General features: G+C 34.4%; 1 protein-coding gene across 4 annotated transcripts in view; it reads right to left on the bottom strand.

Moving 5' to 3' along the window:
* The window catches only part of PPP3CB (protein phosphatase 3, catalytic subunit, beta isozyme), a 37,489-nt gene that overhangs the window by 6,437 nt on the left and 7,648 nt on the right, over positions 1-23,404 (bottom strand). Inside the window, exons 5-13 of one of the 4 annotated variants that reach the window (XM_010567743.1) lie at positions 18,778-18,917; positions 18,606-18,683; positions 18,413-18,507; positions 16,769-16,894; positions 14,684-14,761; positions 10,111-10,192; positions 9,128-9,225; positions 3,567-3,596; positions 1,344-1,905 (exon numbers count right to left, since the gene is read on the bottom strand). In XM_010567743.1, the coding sequence (XP_010566045.1) occupies positions 1,727-1,905; positions 3,567-3,596; positions 9,128-9,225; positions 10,111-10,192; positions 14,684-14,761; positions 16,769-16,894; positions 18,413-18,507; positions 18,606-18,683; positions 18,778-18,917 (906 nt within the window). In that variant the 3' untranslated portion in view covers positions 1,344-1,726. Of the gene's footprint in view, positions 1-204; positions 1,906-3,566; positions 3,597-9,127; positions 9,226-10,110; positions 10,196-14,683; positions 14,762-16,768; positions 16,895-18,412; positions 18,508-18,605; positions 18,684-18,777; positions 18,918-23,404 lie in introns of those variants that run through there. The other 3 variants (XM_010567740.1, XM_010567744.1, XM_010567742.1) reach the window with 3 other exon arrangements.

Genomic DNA, 23,404 nt, shown 5'->3' on the forward strand with positions numbered 1-23,404 from the left:
TGTTTTATTTATGAGAGAGAACTCAAAAGCGAAAAAAAAAAGCAGGAATAACATTTAAATTAAATAGCATTTACTAGCTCTCTGCAAGCTAAATCTAACCTTTTAGGCTGTATTTTCAATAGCTTAAATTTTGAAGACTATTTCTAAACAATTTTCAAGGTCAGATTAGACCTAAGTATGCCAAATAAAACCAATACACAATGATAGGAGCCGCAGCCCATGCACAAAATTTATTGTGTGCTACTGTTTATAAAATACTTGAATAGTTCAGAACATGCATAAAATTTCCAACTTAGGGGTATGTACAGATTGTACTTCATGGCAAACAAAAAAAAGGGGGGGAGATGAACTCTAGTGACGTAAGTTTCAAGTTGTGTGCCAGGGGATGAGAAGGACATGTAGCAAATATCAAAATATATAACAAAGTACAGTGGCAATCAGTACAGTCCATTATTTGTGAACAAATTAGCACAGGGCTTCAATTTTTATTTTAACCAAGCAGTCCTGTAGATACCAAAATACATGCAGTCTCGAGTTTACACTTTCACTAATGCCTTAGCAGTTGAACAGAGCAATTGCTTATGCACTGCTTTGCCTAAACAAAAAGTATGTCCGATACAGTTTCAATTTCCTTTACAGACTTAAAAATAATAAAAAGCTTGCAGCTATTCAGCCCAGTGATTATTAGCTATTTATGCAACCGTAATACAATAAACTAAAAGTACCCATAACATCTAAGTAACCTATAGATGTACATCATAGGTCTATATATTAAATATTTGCAAAATGAAAACATGCATACACAAAATACAATGCCAAGCTTTACAGACTTGATATGAATCAAAATTTACTTAAACAATGTACAAAGTTCAATTAAAAGTACCTTAAAATTAACACTTCCATATTTTTCTTACTTTTAAAATTAGTATATATAATATTATTTTTTTTTAAAATTCAAGGTGGGGAAGAGTCTTGAAAAAGCTGGGCAAAAAAGTTTCTAAATTAAATATTTTTTTTTTAAATCTGTGTTCAAGTAATAAACATTCCTACATGGAAATCTTCTGATAAGCTGTAACTAAAAAATACAGTGAATACAATATAGAATTAGCAACATCTAAGGAGTAAACCTGAGGTCAGCATTTTACAGAATGACCAACTGAGATTTTTTTTTGGGCATTTTTTTCTGTCTATTTAAAAGACAGTTTTTGCAGCCTCAGATATTTTAAGACCATTCTAATCTATTGTTTTAAAGACATTTCATGAAACCGATGTCCATTAATAAATAGTTAGCTCTTAGGGTTGTATTTGAAAGTCTGATTTAAAAAACCAAACAAACAAACTACCTCTACTGAAAGAAAAATCCCATTTGTAAACTCAAAAGTGTTGACAACGATAAGCGTAAGATGCTAGTCTAGATGTGCTTTAGTGATAACAGCCCAATTCTTTCCCCAGATCTCTTCTGAAGCTTCCGCAGCCAGTGAGGGACTTGGTGTAAATTGGTGAGGCACACTCCCAGGAGGCTGGGTCACCATGTCAAGAGAGGGGCTGTTGTCTCAAAAGCATGACGGTCTGTCTTCAGTGGGATCAAGTCAGATGGTTTTCCACCTCACATTAAGTAGTCACTTCAAGCGATCCCCCTGGCTATTTCATCTGTTGTCACATCAAAAAGCAGTAATCTAGGAATTCTCAGGCAAGACATGAGTGAGTAAACCAGAAGCTGACATGGTCACTGTGCATTGTTGTTGCCAGTTCCATTGTTTCCATTGGCATTTGTTGTGTTTATAGTATTAATACCATCTTGCTGAAGAGCATCTTTTCTTGGTGGCATTCTCTCATTGATCCTATCCAAACCTTTTGCTTCTTCAAAACTGCAGATTTTATGTTGCGGAGAGAATCCTCGTATTGCTTAACAAAATGCAAATTTGATATGTCAGTAATGGAAAAATAAGTTGAAAGCATATACTTTTTCTAACAAATGATGTTTAAAAACAGGTAAGAAATCAGCCAAAGAAACTTATGGCTCTGCATCTGTATTAGTAAAAGCTTCTCTAACCTGCTTTCCTGAAACATTCAACGGCAATCACAATTTCAGTTTGTAACGAAAAGAACAAAGTATGGCAAATATTTTGCAAGTAGGAATCAAGGGGTTTAAGCCCACTTGATTGCTTCCACATGTCCCTGGCGTGGTCAGCTATCAACACCAACTGCTTTTGCTGCCCGGTGTGTCAGGCTTATCTTAACATCCCCCTTCTCTTCGGTGGAATGTCAGTAAGATCTAAGCAGCACAGCAAGTGCAGTAGAGGCAAAGCAGCAATGGGTTACAAAAGTAATAGTGGATTTACATCCTGCATATGCATCGATGGCCTGATCCTGCAGTTTTCATGCAGGCAAAACTGTGGGATGTGGTTCACATTCTGTGCTAATCATGTGGATGATGGAAATGGACACAACCACAATCACCGAGTTAGCACTGTGGTTAAACAATGGTATCATTTAAATACAAATGTATTTAAAATAAGTGTAGAAAATAGGTATTCTTTTGCTACTGCTTATTTTAATGAATGAGGTCTGTAGTTGAATTTACACCTGAAAATGGCTGACCACATAATAAGATTCAAGTCTTTGGGATGAAATAATTCTTTGGAGTTTTAAGGACAGCTTTCCACTCACAACAACAGGACCTCTTGCACATGTGTGTGAGAACAGAATATAGCACTTGTTTATATTTTTGGAGAGCTGACTTCCTTAATTAAAAAACAAAGACCAAATCTGAAAAACCCCAAAGGTAGCTCTCTCAACTGCTATGCTGTTTGTCATTTACTTCATTGAATATTGAGCAAGAGGAAATTAAAGTCTCTCTGAAAAGACAACAATCTGAAGTTTAATACTCTAAACACCAAATAATTTGATGGCATTTTGCTCAATACTACTAACAAAGCATGTATATACAACTTATTTAGCACAGAAGCACTGATAATCCATGGACTTTAATATGCTTCATACTGGCAGGCTGGCGTATATACTGGAAATAAATTTGGTCAACAAATTATGTTCAAAATCTATAGAAAAAAACATTATATTTATACGTCTTGCACTACCAGATGTGTTACAGAAAGTTTTTAAAAAATATGTTCAAAGCCATTAAAATAGATTTTATGAGAAAAGGCATGCATAAACAACCCTCTTTCCACATATAACCCCCTCCCCCCGGCAATCAAACAAAATCTTGCAGTTGAACGCAGAAAAAAACCACTCAACACTACCATTTTTAAGGACTTCAAGACAACACCACGTATCACAACATGCTATTATACAAAAACCTACTGCATATTTTGTAAAAACAAACAAAAAAGACCAAAAATCCCCAAGAATTTCCCTATATCAATATTAAAGATAATCATAATCCTAAAGCCAGAAATGAATGTTACATGTAAAAGGGATGAATCAATGCAGTTGATTCATCTCTGCTTGTGCAAGTTGAAAGTAAAACACACCCACACAGAGTACTTTTGAATTCCCTCCCAGACACCACAGATCTCTGCCAATGGCAAAGACTCTGATCATACCTTTTTCAGCCTCAATTGCCTCTACAGTGGCTGTACAGAAGTGAGCAGATGCATGCAAAATGAATGAGAAAGATGAAGAGTGTAATATCGCACAGCAGAAAAGGCAATGATCAATTTAATATAGTATGCTACGCCAGATTAGTTTACAATTAGTTAAAATGATAATTAAGGTTTTGGGGGATTGTGTTTAAGTTAAACTCCTAAATTTTAACTAATACAATTTATCAACTAAAAGTATATCAAAGCAACACTAATTAACTGATGTTATTAAAGGCACATTTCTGTAAGTGTTTTGGTTTTTGTTGTTTTGTTTTTTAAGACCACAACAGCAAATTTTGACTGATGTTAAAAGTTGTGGTATGTTTAAAAAAGAAATACTAAAAATCTATTTGAGACTACTATTTCTGAAGATTAAAATGCATTACTGAGCTTCATTAAATTACCAGGAAGGACAACACTATAAAAATAACACTAGTCGTGTTCTAATAAGAAGAAATTATTTTTCTCATTACATTTAGCTCCCTGAGGTTTAACTAGTACTTCAATTTCTCACGGTATTCGAAGCTAAAACGGGTATCTCTGAGAACTGAACTGTGAAATTTAAACCATAAAAGACAAATCCAGCAAGCCATATTTACAAAGTCTCACAAATTGTTTAGTTGAATCAACAACAAAGTCTACAGCAGGAAGAGGTCTGGATTTAACATAGTCTTGGTTGGGTGAATTAACGTGAATATCAAAAAAAATCTAGCTTACTAGTTGTTTTTCAAACTAAATAACCATGACATCTGCTGTAATTTCTTAGGTGTAAGATCTCTTTTAATTGTTACAGCCCTAGAATTCAAAGCTTTAACATAAGGTTATTAGGATAACAAAATCAAAATAACTTTCTATTAGGGCACAATTGCTAAAGAAACCACTTTATAACTACGACCTAAACTGCAGCTAAGTTTCAATAACGGTAACAACTTTTTACCTTCCTCACTATGTGCCATGCCTCTAATACCGTGATTTCAGAAATATTAACAAAAAATAGCATACATAGTGGTAAACCTACTTGTGTAGTGCTTGATATATGTTCTTAACAACAAATAATATAACTGCGTATTCAAGCAAATGTTGGGGAAACTAGCTATATATGGAAATAGATCAGAAAATAATTCTTTAAAGTGAATTAAGTTTATTACTTCTCATTTCCTATCCAACAAAAACCAGACGCAACATTTCAATTGCCTACACTATGCCTTAACCTCACTGTTGCATAAAATTACAATTGCCACTGAGATACTCTAAAAAAATAAATAAAATTAGATACTTGCATTAAGTGCTACTAAAATAATGTGGAATACTTAAGGGTAATGCAGCATTTTAATGTTTACATACTGCATGTTCCATGGTACCAAAAAAAGAAAAAAAAAGAAAAATATTTTCTGCACTTAAATCTACAGAGACAAGGGCAATCCCAGAATTAAATCAAAAAGCCACTTGAATGGATGATTATTTGTGTTTATGTTAAGGGAAAGAAACTTTCTCAAACTGTAAAAATAAATTAGTTTAAGAATTATTTTAGAAAGTCACCAAATATATATTTTCGTACTATAATCAATTTGCCATACAAATACAAAGCTATGTAAAAAAACCACCTCTTTCCACCATCTCCTGTTACCTGTGAAGTCTTTGTTTTCAATCTTTTCCTGAAAAGATCACGAATACTGATTTATCTCTGTAAATTATGTAGCTTGGTCATAAATATAAATTTCAAAATTTCCTCCTAGTTCATTCTATTTGTAGTACTATTATTCTAAAAAGATCTTGGAATATACATCACAGTTAGGATAAAGATAATTTTCAACTTGACATAAAAGAACAAACTCACTGGAAAATACAAGCACTCAATAAAACCCACACCGTAAAGACTCCATTTGGAAAATAATTTTGTTGGATTCTTTTTTGCAGGTACATCTAAATTAAAACTATATTCTTTGTAAACCCTGATAAAACTCAAATAAATACTGTATCATACTAGCGTAACAGGTAATCCTGAGGTCTTTGCTCAGAAAATTCTCGATTTGAGAGCAAATTTTAAGCAACAGGGTTCAATGGCATTTCCATCCTCAATTCCAGCTCTTCCCCTGCTTTACTTAGGGGACAGATATGATTTAAAATCCTTGCCAACTTCTAACATAAAACCAAAAAACTATCTTACTGCCCCTCCGACTAATAGCAAGGGCAGCAATGAAAGGTAAGAAGTATTTGGCTAGTTCAACTGATTTCCATGGAAGTACTTACAATTTTTTAATTTAAGCTTGTGTTTAGTATGTTGCTGAAAAAGGCTTTAGGTGTTTGTCTGATTTGTTTTTTAACAGATGTTAACTCCATTTGGAAAATAATTTTGTTGGATTCAGTTCACAGAATATTCACAGAATAAGTCACTAGGAAATGCTACTTTAAAGAACAGTACTTAATATGGTCTTTAATATTTCAGCTACTACAATGCAAGCAACATAATAAAACCACATTAAAAACAATTTAGAAACATACGAAGGCCACGATTACCCAAAGTCTGTTTTTATCCTGGTACATTAAAGCTATCAAAAAATAACCTATGATTTTTTTTTTCAAAAATATATCTATTTATTACCAGAAAAAAAAAAATCATACATTGACTTCTTCCATAGGATGCAGTTTTGCACTTTTTTCCAAAATTCTCTTTAACTGACTTGTCTTTGCTTAACCCTTTCACTACAGTTTTAATTTGTATTAGACTGGCTAATGGGTTTGGTGCCCTACTCTGCATTATGTCAACACCAACAAGCTTCTCTCCTCTGAGAATGACCAGTATCCCACAAAAGATAGCAGGTATGGCTGAACAAATTCCTGAAACAGTAATGGCATTTGCTAAGACCTAGTACAGAATATGTTACTGACATTAAGAATTATAATAGGCATATATGCAAAAATTGTATATGCATTGCCTTAATGGTGACTTATATATATATATATATATGTGCATGTATATGTATTTTCCCTGATAAAAAAATTCAGTCCAGCTCTCTAGAGAAATGTACATACACACTGCAATTTCTTATAGCTTTCAAAGCTTCTTATAGATTTCATAGCAACCAGCACAACTAGACCTTTTCTCAATGGGCCATTGAAAAATGAGCACTTACAAGACTGAAACCTGGAAACCTCACAACATACTGGTCGATTTTGTGAATTTTCAAGCAAACAAAAGAATAGAATAAGAAATACTACAATTAATATTATATTCATTTATTTTCTCATTCTAGGCTTGTTTATTGATAGTATACTGATCAACATAGTACAATATACTTCAACAAGTAATTAAATATTTGTACTAAGAAATCCTACTATACTATCAGTGACCATATTTTTGCCAAGAATATGAATTCACTGATATTAAGATGGTTTAGAAAACTGTCAATTAGTGAAGTTTTATTTTATCTTTGGTTTACTTTTAGCTTTGCAATTGAGCATAATAATTTGAAAACTTTTACTTTTTTAAGACTGAAACAGTAAAATTCTTATCAGTAAAAAGAAGTTTCTGCAATTTAAGGAGAACTAACAGCTGGCATGATTTATTTCGAACAATCAACATGACTAAAACAAATGAGGTATATTAATGTAGTGCATTAAGGAATACTGCCATCAAAAGTTCTAGTCAAGAAAAAAACCACACCCACAAAAAACCAAAACACATTTTGCATACTTGCCAAATGTCCCACATTTTCAGTAATGGTAGAAAATCATATGTTTTATGTTAAAAAAATTTTCTAGTCAGTTTGATCCTCTCTGATATTTGTAATGCAACATGGATAAAAATCTGTTAAATGAGTGAGAGGAATGCAGACTCATTTTTTTAAGCATAATAAAGTATCTCATTAAACAATGAAAATTAAAACTAGAACATATGCTTTTGGAATAGTTGGGATGGATTAGGAAACACACCATTTCTTGTTATAGACATTCACAAAACAATCACATACATACACCGGACATATAAAATTACTTGTAGACATTATATGTCCACTGAAAAATGACTTGAAATGTGACATTCATGTTTCAAAGCTATTAAAAACCAGCTTTGATAGTTTAATAGAAAATGTAGTGAAAGGCTTTAAAAAAATTACATAAAAAAAATCAAAAAATTTCAAATAAACAGCCTAAATCACAAAATGAGAAAAGCAGCTACTCTTGGAAAATAGATTGTGTAAAAAGTGGTATTTGTATCACAATCTTTCACTAGTTATAAGATTCAGTGGTCCCATACAACAGTTTTACACTTTCTAGTAAAGACTGAAGATGGCCAATAAAAAGTCTTTGAATAATTTATGTTATGAGTGCTGCTGACAGGAAGTCCAGTTTCAGACTGGTATATTTTAGTTATCCACCACTGTGAACAGAAACCTGGACTTCATTCTTTTAACACATTTGGTACAATCTCATAGCATTCTCCCTAAGTCTAGTTAATCATTTATGGGCCTTGTGAAAAATATGATCCAATGATTCAACAAACTAAAAAAAGAAGAAAAACCTTTTACAAAATATTCAATGAGCCAGATTACAGGTATATTTTGTATAGAGTTCTTTTTATTTTCATGCAAAAAAAATATATGCACACTTAATAACACCCTTTTATTTTGATTTATTTACAAGTTTTAAATTCAATCCCTTTATTCTCAACTGATTTTATAACAATTACTGAATATTTTTCAAGTACATTATTGTTCAAAATGCACAGACAATGTGCAGCAGCAAATGCAGCAAACCTCAAAACCAAGGTGCTACAACATTGCTTCTACATCAAGAGACAGACAAGTGTCTGGGATAGTGGTTTAATTTTAACACTTATACAGACATACATCTATACCTAGAGAAAGACAGACAGAGATCTAAGAAAGCAGCTACATCTGCAGAGGAAGGAAACAGCATGTTACAAGGACAATTCAGGGAGGTCAGTTATACATAGAACATTTGACAAACAACATAGAGAACAAACTTTGGCATTAATTACCAGGGTACAAAACGTAGCACATGTCAATCTATCAATGGAGTGTATGTAATATGGAACTCTGCCGCCTGTAGCTGTTAATATTAATATCAACAAGTATTTGACATTGTCAATGAAAATACTAACACATCTATAATAAAACCATTTTAATGGAAAGCAGACAAGTAATGATGCAAAATTACATTGCAATTTTTGTATCTGTAAAGATCAAATGCCTCAATACTAGATATATAAGGTCACCCCACTTCAGGCATCTGCGCCACCTGAAAAACTGTAAACTAAGGAAGCTTAAAGTCTGAAAAATGTGGCCTGACACCGCTGAACTCATTTGCTTTTAGTTTTATACCCTGGTTATGTATCCATTTCACATTGCCTGATTAACACATAACACTATGCTTGTATCAGCCACTAAGACAAGAACTGAAAAGCATAAGAAATTCCCTGCATGCATTATGTGTAGTGTTAGCAAAAGAGTGAGATGTGCCCCAGTCCATCTGAGGCACAGCAAGTTGCATAACATCATTACCACTTTGCAGGGTCTGTCGTCCTCCGGCCAACACTCCACTAGGTAACATTCCAGTGGGAGTCAAACCCTTGAGTGTCAGCACACTTTCACTCTCCTCCCTGGTATGAGAAAAAACAATAACAAAACCTTAAATATCCGCTCATTAAAACTTGTATTAAAGTAAAGTAAGGGATGGGGAGAGGGACAGCCTATTTTTCCTGTGCTTCATGCATGTCAAGACTGAATGTAAATTCAAATTCGAACTAGAAAGGGGAAAATATTTCTATTCCATACCAGTCTTTCCTCTGCCTAGCAGTTATAAACACTGATTACTTCTGAACCAAATTCTGAGCAATTACTCACATGCAGGCTCATTAGCTTTGAAATTAGCACTGAATGGCTCATGAAGTACTGAACGTATCTCAGTGCCATAAAACGATCCACAATTTTGTTCGAAGTGTCTATGCTTCAGGAAATATCAACTTTAAAAAATTATCCCTATTTGAACAATTATGGTCTGTGGAAAACTATACATTTTGGGTAAATGTGATCATGAAATCTCTAGATCTAGACAGGTACAAGAAGATGGTATTTTTTGAAAGCTGAAAACAAAGAAACAAAAACCTGAAACAAAAACACCCTAGTCCTTAACTTTCTGGTATGCCACAAATTTTTCGAGACAGTCCTGACCTCCTCTATTATATCCTTGATTTCTATCTCTCTGTTTTGGTATTGTCTTTCCAACACTCATAGTTAACAGCTGGACAAATAACTTGTAAACTAAAGATCACATTCTCCAATTTCTTGAAACATGTCTCAAAAATAACTTTAAAATATTCTTTAACCAAAAATACAAACATCAATGGGGTGCGTCAATACGCCAAACAAGATTCTGATGCACAATGATGTCCCTGAAAAATGTTTGGCATCCATTATCCTGGAACAGAGATGTTTTCCTAATATACATAAGACGGGTTTTAGGAATGCAGAAGTCATGCAAGTACCTGAGAACAGAGAAGACTCTTGCCATCTTGCCAATTGCACGAATTTTGTTTCTGATTATTTCTTTCCGTGCGGCAGCTGTACCTACTTTCAATGGAATAAGAGAGAGTCTCAAGCTCATGAGTATTTACAGGGTCACCATTTTAAAGTGCATTGAATTCAACACAACTGTTTAAGTTCAGTACTCTTCACAGGAGGCCAGTACCCAAACACTTAAGGGCACAAAGTTATAAAATTATGGCTTCAGAATGCCAACAAAACCGCCATCACCTCTGTGTCCACAAAACACATACAAAAAAGTTTAGGATGTTCACAGTGATTTCCTAAAGCTAGCAAGCATCTAAATTACTACCACTACAGTGTAGTAACTATTGTAACTCATTTGCCTAACTTTTACACTTGAAATTCTTCACTGACATCTGCATATATCAAGACATTGGGCATGCAGCCCAATATAGAAGCCAAAGAGGTATTAAAGCCCCCCCCCCCCCCGTTGCTAATTCCTACACAGCTGTCCAAGAGAAAACAGTAGTTTGTTTGCTTGTTTTTATGTCAACTCCCCAAAACACATCCCCACAAAAAAACCCACAAAATAAAATGCCAAAGAATTGCAGTGTTACCTCCCCTACTGCCTACGTTCCATGCATCTTAGGTTTGCATCATTTGCAGAAATTACAAATACCAAAGATCTGGAGTAAATACTGCATATTTCTCCAGAGCAGAGATACACCATTTGTAACAGATAAAAGTGAAGACAAAACTCTGAAAGAAGGCTTGTGACTGGGAAGGAGAGCCACCTTTGCTTGCCTTGACATTATAAAAACTGAAGCTCCTTTCTCCATCACCAGGTGTTGCTGGTTTGTTTCAATGTATAAAAGTCACCCTTCCCCTCATCCTCCTTTCCTTTTGCTGACTCCTCAATTCCACTAAAACAGTAAAGGCAGATGAGGAGATATCAGAACTAAAATCTTTACTTCTCCTCAGCTATTGGGGAAGAAGAGTATTAATCACACCAAGATAAGAGTAACTCAGTCATACTTTGAATTCAACCACAGGGGACCAAAAGTGAACAAACTCAAGACAGCTCTGTTAGGTATTCCAGATCTTCCATATGTCATTGCTCTTCAACCCTGGGAGAAAGGTACTCATTAAAAAGTTGCCAAACTAATTTGCAGGAATGTAGAAGAGAGGATCACAGAAGTGGGCAGAGGAAAGCTGCATAGCCACAAATTTGTCTAGTCACATTCAAAAAAGGCAGCTGTGGAAGAAGCCTTTTTTCACCCCTTCTCACTAGTATTTAGCTTCCACATGAGAGTACAGACACTCTAGCACAACAGTCACCCTTCTCAGATCACAGTTGCAAGAATGCAAGCCCTTCTGTTGCACAAGAATGGATAGACTTCCCACCCTGAACACCAAACTGAATAAAATACAAAAGGTAAGGCATACAAGGGCAAAAAACAACAACAAAATCACACAAGAAGGAAAATGTATAGTAGTGACAAAAATAAAAGGGAGCAAGACACAACCTTTGTATGGACACTATGAAAGAATCTTGGGGTATGACAAATATCTGACAATCTATTTAAACAAAATCAAAAAGCCAGGAACTACTGAGTAAAGCTTTCTTAGACAAAGGAACAACTTTAATGAACTGCAGACCCCAAATTGAAAAAAAACACAAAAACCAAAACAGAAGGCTCAGGAAAAACTTTGAACAGGATAGGCTGAAACATTCAATTTTTACTGAAAATAATTTATTTTAACTTTTAATTTTTAAAGTTCTAGAAGTTTTTACTTTTCTCTTTGAACACTATTAAATAACAGCTTGAGGATCTGGAATGAGAAGGGGACTCTTTCAGAGTTTTTGAAAAGGCTAGGGCTAAATGAGGGACCATCAATCTTTCCCTATGAGTCCCTCAATTGTCAGCCTACCTACACCTATTTGAGGGCTACACTGATGCAGAGCTGAACATACAGGCTGAAAAGATTTCAGACAGTGCTAGTGCCCATATCTAACTCCGGAAGGTCCCTGTGCCTTAAAAGGAGAAAGGCTGGTTTTGCATAGTTTTGATGTTTGTTTGGGTTTTGGGGTTTGTTCTGTTTGGGTTTTTTTAGCTGCAGCACTGTGCTAATGTGGCCATTGAATCCTCGTTAGTTCAGAGAAGACAGTAAGGTGGCATCTGCTTGCAGAAGAATGTCTTGATTACACCCTAAATTAGAGGAGATATGACAAAGAACTCTCCCATTCCCAGTGCCTGCACAAGAAACAAATTCTGAAACACTCATACTATTATGCTCCAAAGAATTTACATAACCTTTGGAAACATCTCTATAATCTAATGCATTCCCAAGTATTAGAAATATTCTCTGGAAATAACAAATTCGTATAGAGAGCAATTTGATCATTAGGTAAGTAATGGTCAGAATTTTCCTGCACAGAATTATCTACCCTGGGATTTCCAAAAAACAGGTAATAGAGCATGAATTTAAGTTAGTAGGCTTCTTTTTACATTTGTATCCAGCCTTCTTCAAAATTGCACATACAATCAAAAAGTACCTTTTTGACATCTCAGTTGAAGGAAACCAAAAGTACTATACAAACCAGGTTTTGGAACATTGTATAAACACATTCCATGCACAACCTTAAAAAATGCTCACGATAAACGTATTAAAGAGCAAGACAGACAACTGAACGCTCCCTACACATGCAGGACCAAAGATAAAATTTTAGAAATAGGTAAAAGAATGAAATTTTACAAAAAAAGGAATGGAAGAAAGGAGGAAAAAAATTCATGCACAGAAAGACAGATGTCTTGGAATATGACTTCTGATAACAAAATACACAAGCCGTTATAAACAACCCATTAAAACAGGCAATAATAATAAAATGCTACATATGTCTCTCAACAGAACGGTATTGCCTGCATTAATACTTATGCTGCCAGGTTCTATGAAGTCATATTTCAAAACATTCCTACTCTGTCTGGTCTGTACCTTTTTTATTGCCATATATGAGTCGCTCTTCAGATGGAGAGTCCAGAAAAAAAGGAAGTGAACGATGGAGAAAAACATGAGTGAGACAAATAAAATAAAGATATTTAACTTGGCAGTGGTAATAAAGAAGGAATGGAGAAGAAATGTGAAAAAATAAAATGGAAAATTGCAACACTTAAAAATGCATTCATCAAACAAGAAGTGGAATTGTTGAATATATTTTAAAATTTGACAATAAACAAGTGAAAGCTTGAAAGTCAACAGTTAAAAAAAACCCAACATTCACATAGAAAGATAAAGCATAGACAGTACCTAGGTGGCATTAAGAGATGCATCAAGCACAGAAATTGTTAAAGGAGACAGAAGAATAAATTACTTCAAATTAGGAAACTGCAACTATTGTACTAAAGACAGGGCATATGCAATCAACTGACGACTGCACTTATGCTGGACAATGTAAATCCTAACGTCTCAGAATACCACCTAACGCTACCCTGCAAATGCTTGGTGTAATTATGCTCAATTTAGTAGGATTACTTGAATGAAAAACATAAATAAACTGTTTGCAGGATCACATTTGAGAATACTTCTAAGTTTTCATATTTCTGGCAACCATCTAAACGGCAGCAAAGTTCAAGTGGCTATTAACCAATGCTTTCCAACCTAAAACACACAGCTGCTTAGCCCAACACTATTCTGCTGCTGAATTTGAACACAGTAATTATCAAACATTAAGAATGGGGTCATGTCTCTAATATCTTTATAAATGATCCTTTAGTGTTCCTCAAAGGCTGCTGACACTTCCCCCCCCCCCCCCCATCATCAAACAATCCACCAAATCAGTTCTGTTATTGGATAAAATGAAGCAAGTCTGAGAAACTTTTAGGCGTGACATTAGGCACTACTGTAAAAAAAACAACAAAACAAAATGCAATATGCTAGGTTTTCATGTTAATGTTGCTGCTTAATCATCATGCTACAAACACCTCCTTAACAATCTACTGTATTGCAGTTTAAAAAATAGAAAGATGTTCTAATTCATTACATAAATACATATTATACAACACACATATACAAATTATTTTACGCTTTATGTACATACATAAGTTCTTTAACTTTTATGCTTTAAACTCAAACACCAAGACTTAAACTTGTATTTCATACTTTATGTATAATACTTTGCCATAAGAAATATCTGACTTTAAGCTACATCAACAATTCATTGAAGAGCAATCATTAAGAAATTTAAGATCTTATAATAAATTTATTCTAAATATTAGCAAAGCAAGTTTAGTATGTTTCAAATTTAAAGTGCCAAGAAATTCTGAGAATTTTCCACAAGTTTTCAGTTTTAAAAAGAAATCAGATATGAATATTTATAAAGGATATCATTACTGCTTCTCCATCATAAACACAAAACCACAAATCCCTTCTCTGCCACCGCAAAGTGTCACTATCTAAAGAAAAATCTGAAGGCGGTTTCTTCAAATTCCAGGTAATATTACACCAGTCTAAGTTAACTACTGTTTCACAAGTTATACCATTAAAAAGATTTATATATCTTAAAGTAAGCCCTACCGTCAAATTGATCTTCTCCCTCTGTCATCAGTTCATCATCAGAGCAAATGCTCAAAACATTCACCAACATTTCTGTTACTGTATAGGAAAAAATAAATCTTAACTCAATCCCTGTAGAATTTTAAATATTTCCATGCACACAAGATATAACTAGTCACCAGCAACTATAGTGAATGAACTTCCGACATCATAGCCATTACTCAATAATCTGGTTTCAAAAATATGTTTTTCTTGATGTGCACTGTCACAGGATTAAAAAGGCTCAGAAAAATAGGCAGCTAAAAATTATACCACCTAACAATCAAAGAACACAACAGAGCTTTCTCTCCTATCTTACAAAGAGTTCTTTTAGATAAGAATTCTCTTCTTGTATATTAGTATTTTTACATTAGGATAAGTATTTGAACTAGATTTTATGGAAAGTTTACTTAAATACAAAAACATTTTGACTGCTCAAATTTAGGCTGAAAACAAGAAAGCTATTCCATTCCTGGCACCTGCAGGCATCTAGCAGAAGCACTGAAGCAGAAAAATATGATGACATAAATATGGTGCAAGCTACATGTCTTTTCAAACTCCCCTTAAAAATATCAACATAGTGGATAAACAAACTTGTCTCAAAAAGCTTGTATTTTCTTTCCCCAGGAATCTCCCTATTCTTCACTCAATCTTTCCAACATATATCAGACTCTTTCTTAAAACAGTCCAACTTCTCCTCCCCCCAGTGTGTTCAGAAACCTATTCCAGAAGTTCAGTCAGATAGTTAAAAACCCCATAAATTGATGTCTACATTTATTCATTACTAATTCATACAATCCCTGTGTTATCTGTTATGGTACCCTTCTCCATTCTTGGGAAACACCTACTCTCTACTTTAATGAAAAAAAAAAAAAATTCTGATTTTGATCTGTTCAATGCAGACCAGACAATGTTGACACTGTATCCTTCATCAAAAGTGGAAGTATGTATTTGTTCAAAGGCAAGACAAACTACAAGGGCCATGATTCCAGCAGTCTTAAGCATATAGCAGGTCAAAAAGCAACTTATTTAACAGTACTTGGCTGTCTCATTACCAGCATCATAACAAATGCAAAATAAATAGTATTAACTCTTTGCTGTTGAAAATGTTACTTCCTGCATCATCAGGTATGAGATATAAACAAAAATCTTTCAAATGCCAGGTCCCTCCATTTAAAAATAAAAAAATTAAGTGGGTTAACCACACTAAAAAGTGTCCAAATTGTTTAACTGCTCACTAAAGACAATATAAACAAATCTAGAATCCTAGGTTGATATGACTGTAAATATATCATCTCAAGAATACTTTTCAAAGAAATTTAAAGAGCTTTCCAGATCTCTTTTATAAAAAGAGCAGTTCCTGTCATGGAAGGATTTTAAACAGACCCAGATAGCCTCTAACCTCATTACATTTTAACTGAAGACTACTTGGAGCCCCAGTGTCCTAGATTCAAAGTTATCAACTCTAGAGGGAAAAAAAGAAAAACAACAACAACAAAAAAATCTGTGCTAAATTATCCTTTTTACAAGAAAAATTATAACTGAAAGTTATCTTTAATGAAGGTCGATCTGTTATAACTATATAGAAAAGTTAAAATTTTACATGAACATCTCAACATACCTATTAATAATGTATATAACCTAGCACTTTGTAGAATACGAACAATTTTCATATTGACTTCAAATGCAGTCCTACTTAACAATGCAGGTATACACCTGCAATGGAAATTATAATTTCTATTAACACCTCTGCTTTATTAGATGCAGTTTTAACTATCTTGACTGAAACAAGTGAAGAAAACAACCAAAACCTGCAGAACAAGTTGTATTTCAATCTATCGTTTCTCAGAAATGGCATTTTCACATGCCATAAAAGCCCTATAAATCAGTTTAACAACTTCACCAAATCTTCCAACTGATAAAGACAAATACAGATACCCATTTTCACAAAAATTATGCAATTAATCTCTCACTGGTAAATATATTTTTTAAAAAATTAAAAAACCTTCCCAACATCAATCTGGGAGAAACAGGAAAGATACTTACTAACGTGTAACTTCTGCCTACCTTTTTCTCCAACAAATGGCAAAGACCATGTGAAAACATCCATAAAATTTGGTAGCCAGTAAGGATGAGGAGAACAATTGAACTGACGAATATTCATCACATTGTTTTCATATTTTAATACAGCAGCTAAAATAAAATTCAGACATTTTGGAAAGAATGTTTAAAACTTGCAAGTACCACAAATGTAAAATCACAGGTTTGCTTTAGCTCTATTTTATACTATAGACAAAATAATTGTAGAGATACTCCATTCTCTTTCTTTCACAGTATTTACAGGACAGATTTCTAATGGAGAACATTGGATTTTTACTGCACATCTTGCAGTTTAAGGTACTGTTACATGTCGCTATAGTTCTATACTATCCTATTATAGGTCTATAATGAACAAAGACTTTAAAAGGTCCTGAAAAGGTATAGTTCCAGCAACTTTAACAAAATCCTAACACAGAAGAGCAGTATATCCAGATTCAGGTGTTAGTCTTCATATGTGTCTTCCCACGTCATAAGCCTGGAGTAAAACCCTAGAAATCTCGAAGATCAGGGAGAAGGGGAAGCACAGAGAAACAAAACAGAAAAACAGAAGCATTCTAAAGCCAAATAAGCATTGATTGCACTTTTCCATACTTAGGCTTACATAACACTGGGAATAGCTGTTGTGAAAAAGGATTCTTAAAAAGCAATATCCACAGAGATGGTGAAAAAAATGTAAAAAGCCAGTTGAAGCTATTTTTAGTTCTCCTTTACCTTACAATCAGTGCAGTAACAACAGCTCATCTTTTCCTCTATACATCCTACATAAGTGGTATGGGTTGGGGTGGGTGGTTCTTTGGAGGTGGCTGGTAGAAAATGCAATGTATTCCATAGAAAAGAGGTCTTGGTTTCAAAGGAACACTATTTGAACATTTGGAGATCATTCATTCATCAAATACTTGAAATGCCATACTTTAATGTCATACTTGAATTTCAGCAGGCTTTATTTTTAATTATTTCTGTTGTTGAACTTTGTTCTCATCTATGAATAATATTACATCACAGCTAAGCTCTTCTCTGTAATTCTGACTTGTAAGTCTTTCTCCACACTATTAAGCATGCTTCTCCTGCACAACTTTATCTTAATGAGAAGATGCACAAAAATTAGTTTTACACCTCCCTAATAACATTTCCAACAGTGATTAGTATTTGCTCTTTCTTGATTTCCCATACATAGCCATTATGGCCCTGTACCATCACAATTAGACTCTCAGATGTCGTGATACACAACACAAACTACCTTATGCATAGGCTGCTGATCAGTGCTTCCTCCCTTCCTTACTTAGTTCACAAACTAAAGACAACCAGAGGAGTGAAAACTCACAGTACAGGAAAGCCTTGCCTGACTGGAAAACACCAGGTGACACATTTATAAGTACTAAATAGCAACAACTTTTACAAAGGAAACATTTGCCCACACTTGTGCTTCAAGGTACTCTTATAGGAGATCATCATTTATGCCACATGCTCTTCTTCATAATATAACTTTTATCAATTGATTTTTTTTGTCCTTTAATTTCTTACCTGTCCCAAAATTGTTGATATTAGATGACTTATCTAGTAAGACATTTTGTATTTTATTATTACATACAGCTATTAATAACAAGTTCTTACCTTTATTATTGTAGACATCCAAGTAATTAGGTGCTGAAAAAATTGTTATTAATGATGGGAACCCTGTAGTTTGACTTTTCCTGTACATTCTATAACTGCAAAACCAAACAGATTATTTTACATCTTATAGCAACAAGCAACTAATTTTTATTTTACACTGTGAATAATTTCTTGAAGGACACAAAGTACTTACCCTGCATCTTGTGCTTCATGTGCTCTAATGATTGACAACAAATTATTGTTTTGCAAAAATTCACAAACTGCTGGATAGCTGTAAAATGAAAACAACTATGAGTAAAAGAATCTCTCTTAAAATATGCAGCAAGAGTCAGCATGAAAACAGATAGACCATAGCATACTCTCACCTATAAAAGTATGAGCATCCTCGGACTGTATTGTGACTGAAATGCTCTTGTGAATTTTCATTTCCGAAATCTTCTGAAGGATCTGACCACAGTAAGTCACACATTGGTCCAAACGCTGGAGGCTCTTTGAATCTATCTAACTGTTTGAGAAAAGGCAACAGCACAAAGACTCTCTGAATATTAAATCAGTAAGTTTTACACATTTGTTAAACTACATATCCATCAATACCAAGCATTTTTAGAATAAATCCCAACCATATCAAAGAGAAGTAGTTTCTGTATATTTTTTTCCTCTCCTCCTCATGAAATAAGGCAGAGGCATGCCAAAAGAACCAAACCTGTTAAGAGCAATAAGATTTATTAGTTGTAAAAAGAAGGGAGATAAAATTCCAGACTGATGGATATGTGTAATACAAGGACAAGTTACAGACAAGGAACAAAATGGTCCTTTTTCATGCACATGCCATATCTACCAATCTGGAGACACTATCAGAAATTAGCAAAGAGAAACAGTACAGAAAACAGGAATTATAAAAGAAAAGCATGACTCATTAGCACTGACTACAAGAGACTAAATATATCATTAAAAAAAAAAAAACAAACAGAACCAACCCCACCCCCCCCAAACCCCTGAAATACCCATCTCCATAATGGATCATTTAACAATGTAATGAAGAGGTGACTAGCTTAGCCATCTTAGACTTTCATACAGGCTTTATTTCTCAGCCATAGCCCTGGTGTAATGGGCCATGAGCATTTTGGGAGATGTCTTTGTTTTATTTTTTCTAGCTGCTTCTTTACAAATTTCCACTTGGAAACACCTGCTTTAGCAGCCTGCAACTTTCGTAGTAGACACAGTGAAAAGGGGCAGAGGTAAGGAGGATAGCGCACTTGTTAACGTAAAAGGAAAATACCCTGCTTAAGTACATAACAGTCAATCAATCTCTGATGTCCCAGAAATGAAATTAGACATCCCAGATTCAATGTAAAGTTTATTGGATCTTTATGTAAGCTGGAGTTTGTTCACAAGATGATTTTATCCAAGAAATGTAGGAACAGTTCTTTGATGGACAGTGCATTTATCTCACTTTACCTCCCATACCAAAGAAGATGACTTTGATGGTACTAGAGAACACTTAACTCTTCATGACAGGTTCGAAGGGAGGTTTGGTGAGCACCTGGTGAATTTGAGTCTAACGGTCCATAGGAATCCATTCAAATATGGAACCAGCAGTAGTGCCAAGCTCTCTCATGCCCTGGAAAATCAGAGCTCCCGAGGCTGCCACCTGTAACATAAGTGGAGAGGTCCAGATCTTTACAAATTCCTGCCAGATAATGGCAAGGCAGGTATTAACTGAAGTTGTTGTTGGAATTTATTCAATATTAAAAATCCAGTGGTTTAACATTTCCCACACTGGATGATAAACCCTGTATGGAATATTTCTTCCAGATTGAAGAAATCAGTCCATCAACTTCTGCAAGTACCTGAATTTCTGTAGATTAAACCATCAAGTTTCTAAACCTCCAGCAATAAATTTGGGTCCAGAAGCTAACAGAAGCATTCACACAAGGAAGAGTCAACTGTTTGCTGATTGATGTTTCCTGCAACACAGAAGGCTGAAAGTCTAGAAAGCATTTCTAAAAAAATTTCTTGAGTTATTCTTCAAGGATTTTCCTTATGACTTTGGCCAAATTGATAGAGACGTTATAAGTAACAAGTTTTTGTTGCTGCAAGCAACACACCTCTCTCCCAAACTACTTTCTCATAGCATTGGAACAATAATGTAGCCATTTCTTGAAGTAAGAAGGTCAGTTTGTAAAAAATAAATATACTTACATACACACCAAATCAGTGTCTCCTTCACTAGACAGTCTATCAACTGGCATGGTTCTCAAGACATCTCAAAATTTAAGGAAATGTCACTGCAAACTACTCAACTCAGACTGAATGTATCAAATCAGAATAATCAACCTAAGGGTTTCTCTATATCGATACAGCAAGAATGTTAACAAAGGACATGAGTCAATTCAAAACACTTGATAACGATTAACTGTTTCTCAATATGTTGCACCTATGGCAAAACAGAATCTCAATACAAATCAGCTTAACATATTTCTAAATATGATTAAGGTAACTGAGAAAGACAATTTTATTCAAGAATAAGAATCACTACACCTGGTGTTAAAACAGAAACAGGTAGTATATTTTTTTAAATACACACCAGAAGATATTTATATCTAAATTAATTTCTAGTATTATGTAGTCAGGGCCACTAAACTGAAGTGCATCATACCTCCACATAGATGTTCAAATTCAGGAGTAGCAAAATCTTGGAGGTAGATTAAGGTACAGCAAATTAAAATTATTTTACTTTTGAGGCAAAAGACCTTCACACAAATTTCACATACTTGAAGGTACAGACACCAGTTTTAATTAATCTGCACTAATTTTCCTGAGAACTTCCACATAGTAAAGCCCTAAAAACAATGTGAAAGGCCAGTGATGAGTGGCAGTCATCTTGTGTATTACTAAAGAAAAGGAAATTTCAGCAGACCACAGAAAGGAAGCAAGGTTATAAAGACAGATTCCCAATAGTGCCCCCATATAATTCAAGGCACTTTGCTGATCAAGCCTTAGTATCACCAAGAACTAAACAAAAGAATGACCATCTGTTGTAATTGAGGAAGAAAATTCTGCCTTTCTTCTTTAAATTAAGAGTCCCCATAATCTTATCTGGAGACTTCCCACCTTACAAATCACTAGGCTTAAAATCACAATTCTTGTAATTTTGTTTCAGCAGAAGTCTTGGCAGAATAAATGAAATCAACTGAACAGCATCTCCAAGTTGACGGACATGTGTCTGAAAGAGACACTCTTTACCAACACAATGAGAACATATGTGTAAACAAAGCTGAGAATAAAAATCAGATTACTGCAAGTTTCACAAACTTCCATTTTCCCAGAAATAAGCAGCACTTGCAGCAATCTTTCTGGTTAGGCTTTACTGTCATAGCTATTATGATAGCTGTCCTCTACTGGAAATGAGTTTATGCCAGCAAAAATAATCATTTAATTTGCGTAGTTTAATCACTTTCCTGAATGTCAGTAATACTGACAAAAGACTTCATCCAGAAGAAATTGCATTTGCACAGAATTTTCCTTTTCTTGGGTGATTCCTACACTGTTTATAGAGCTGTGATTTCCCTTCTTATGCCAGATGATTATGCCTACACATTTGCAGAGAAGACCTCTTCTTAATAAGAACTTCTGCTAATAAACCAGAAGGCCTGTAGTATTATACAATTGTCTCAACTGTACAGAAGTCATTTCACATGCCACACTTATACCACAAGTATATGATATGTTCCTAGATATAAAAAGGCATTTCACATCACCCATTTAATTTAAATACATTTACATCAGTGCATACCAAGCTCTAATGCAGCTATTGAAGCTGCTGCCAACCCACGAATAGTGCCTTTTCCAAGTTACCAAATGATTCTTTAAAAAACACAAAAAAGGCCCAAAGAACAGTTCTAAGAACACTGACTGCCTTACATTTATAAACATGGTTTTCATGAGAAGCAGTACACAATGCAGATTTTCATATATATATATATATAAACATACAAGCTTGTATTTCATCCTGATGTAGCCTTGAGTGTTATAGAAGCACATATGAAAGTACAGGCCAAGATGACAGAATTACCTTTTAATTAAATTTACTTGACACTTTGAAACGTGATTAGCTGCCAGACTGAGACTAAAAGAAAAATGAATCACAATCCTATTATGACAGTGGCTTTCCAAAGTGTTTTTCCAGACTATGTTTCCTCTACACTACTTTCCAAAAAGCTTTGACCATGTTTCCTTTAATCTGTAACATGAGAAGTGTTAAGGCCTTGTCAGAATGGCACCATTTCCTTGCTTTGCTTTCTTACTTCTCTTTCTCTGCACAATGCATATGGAGTTCTGTACATATTAGTATTTGCTCCAAAAATGCAATGTGCCTTAGTACATTTTCCCACTTACACCACTGAACTTGTAAATATGCTTCCTCTCTGTTTCTACCATTTTCTTCTCCTCTCACATCATTCTGCTTGGCAGTGTAATATCTGTAAGTGAAATGAGCTGACATTCCAGCCTCTGAAATGGTCCAGTCAGTACAAAAAAACAACCTGGTGAATTCAGGAATGAGATTCAACTGGACAGCAGCCTATAAATCTGAGGAAAGAGAGAGGTAAAAAAGAAAAATGGAGCACAAGTAAAGGAGAAAATGTTAAGAAAATGAGAAATACAATAAATGAAGATAAAAGACAAAATGGGCCGTCAATATTAATATACTATAAAACCGAATTAGGAACATACTTTTTCCTTCTCTCTGATATTTAGATCTTTTTCAGAATAGGCTGCCACATGCGTTCTTCCATATGTGGATAAACGACTTTTTTCTTTCATCCTTACCTATACTCCCAAAGCTTTCTTAGAACCACCTATTTATATTTTAAGCTGAAATCAAGTACACTTTCTGTTACTAATCATAACAGGAGTGGTTTTGATTTCCAAATGCAACAGTCAAGATGTCAACTAAGTTAACTAAGATAAGTCAAACAGGAGTATGCAAAA

This window comes from Haliaeetus leucocephalus, unplaced genomic scaffold (assembly GCF_000737465.1).
Source record: "Haliaeetus leucocephalus isolate CR32 unplaced genomic scaffold, Haliaeetus_leucocephalus-4.0 Scaffold229, whole genome shotgun sequence".
Taxonomy (NCBI): domain Eukaryota; kingdom Metazoa; phylum Chordata; class Aves; order Accipitriformes; family Accipitridae; genus Haliaeetus; species Haliaeetus leucocephalus.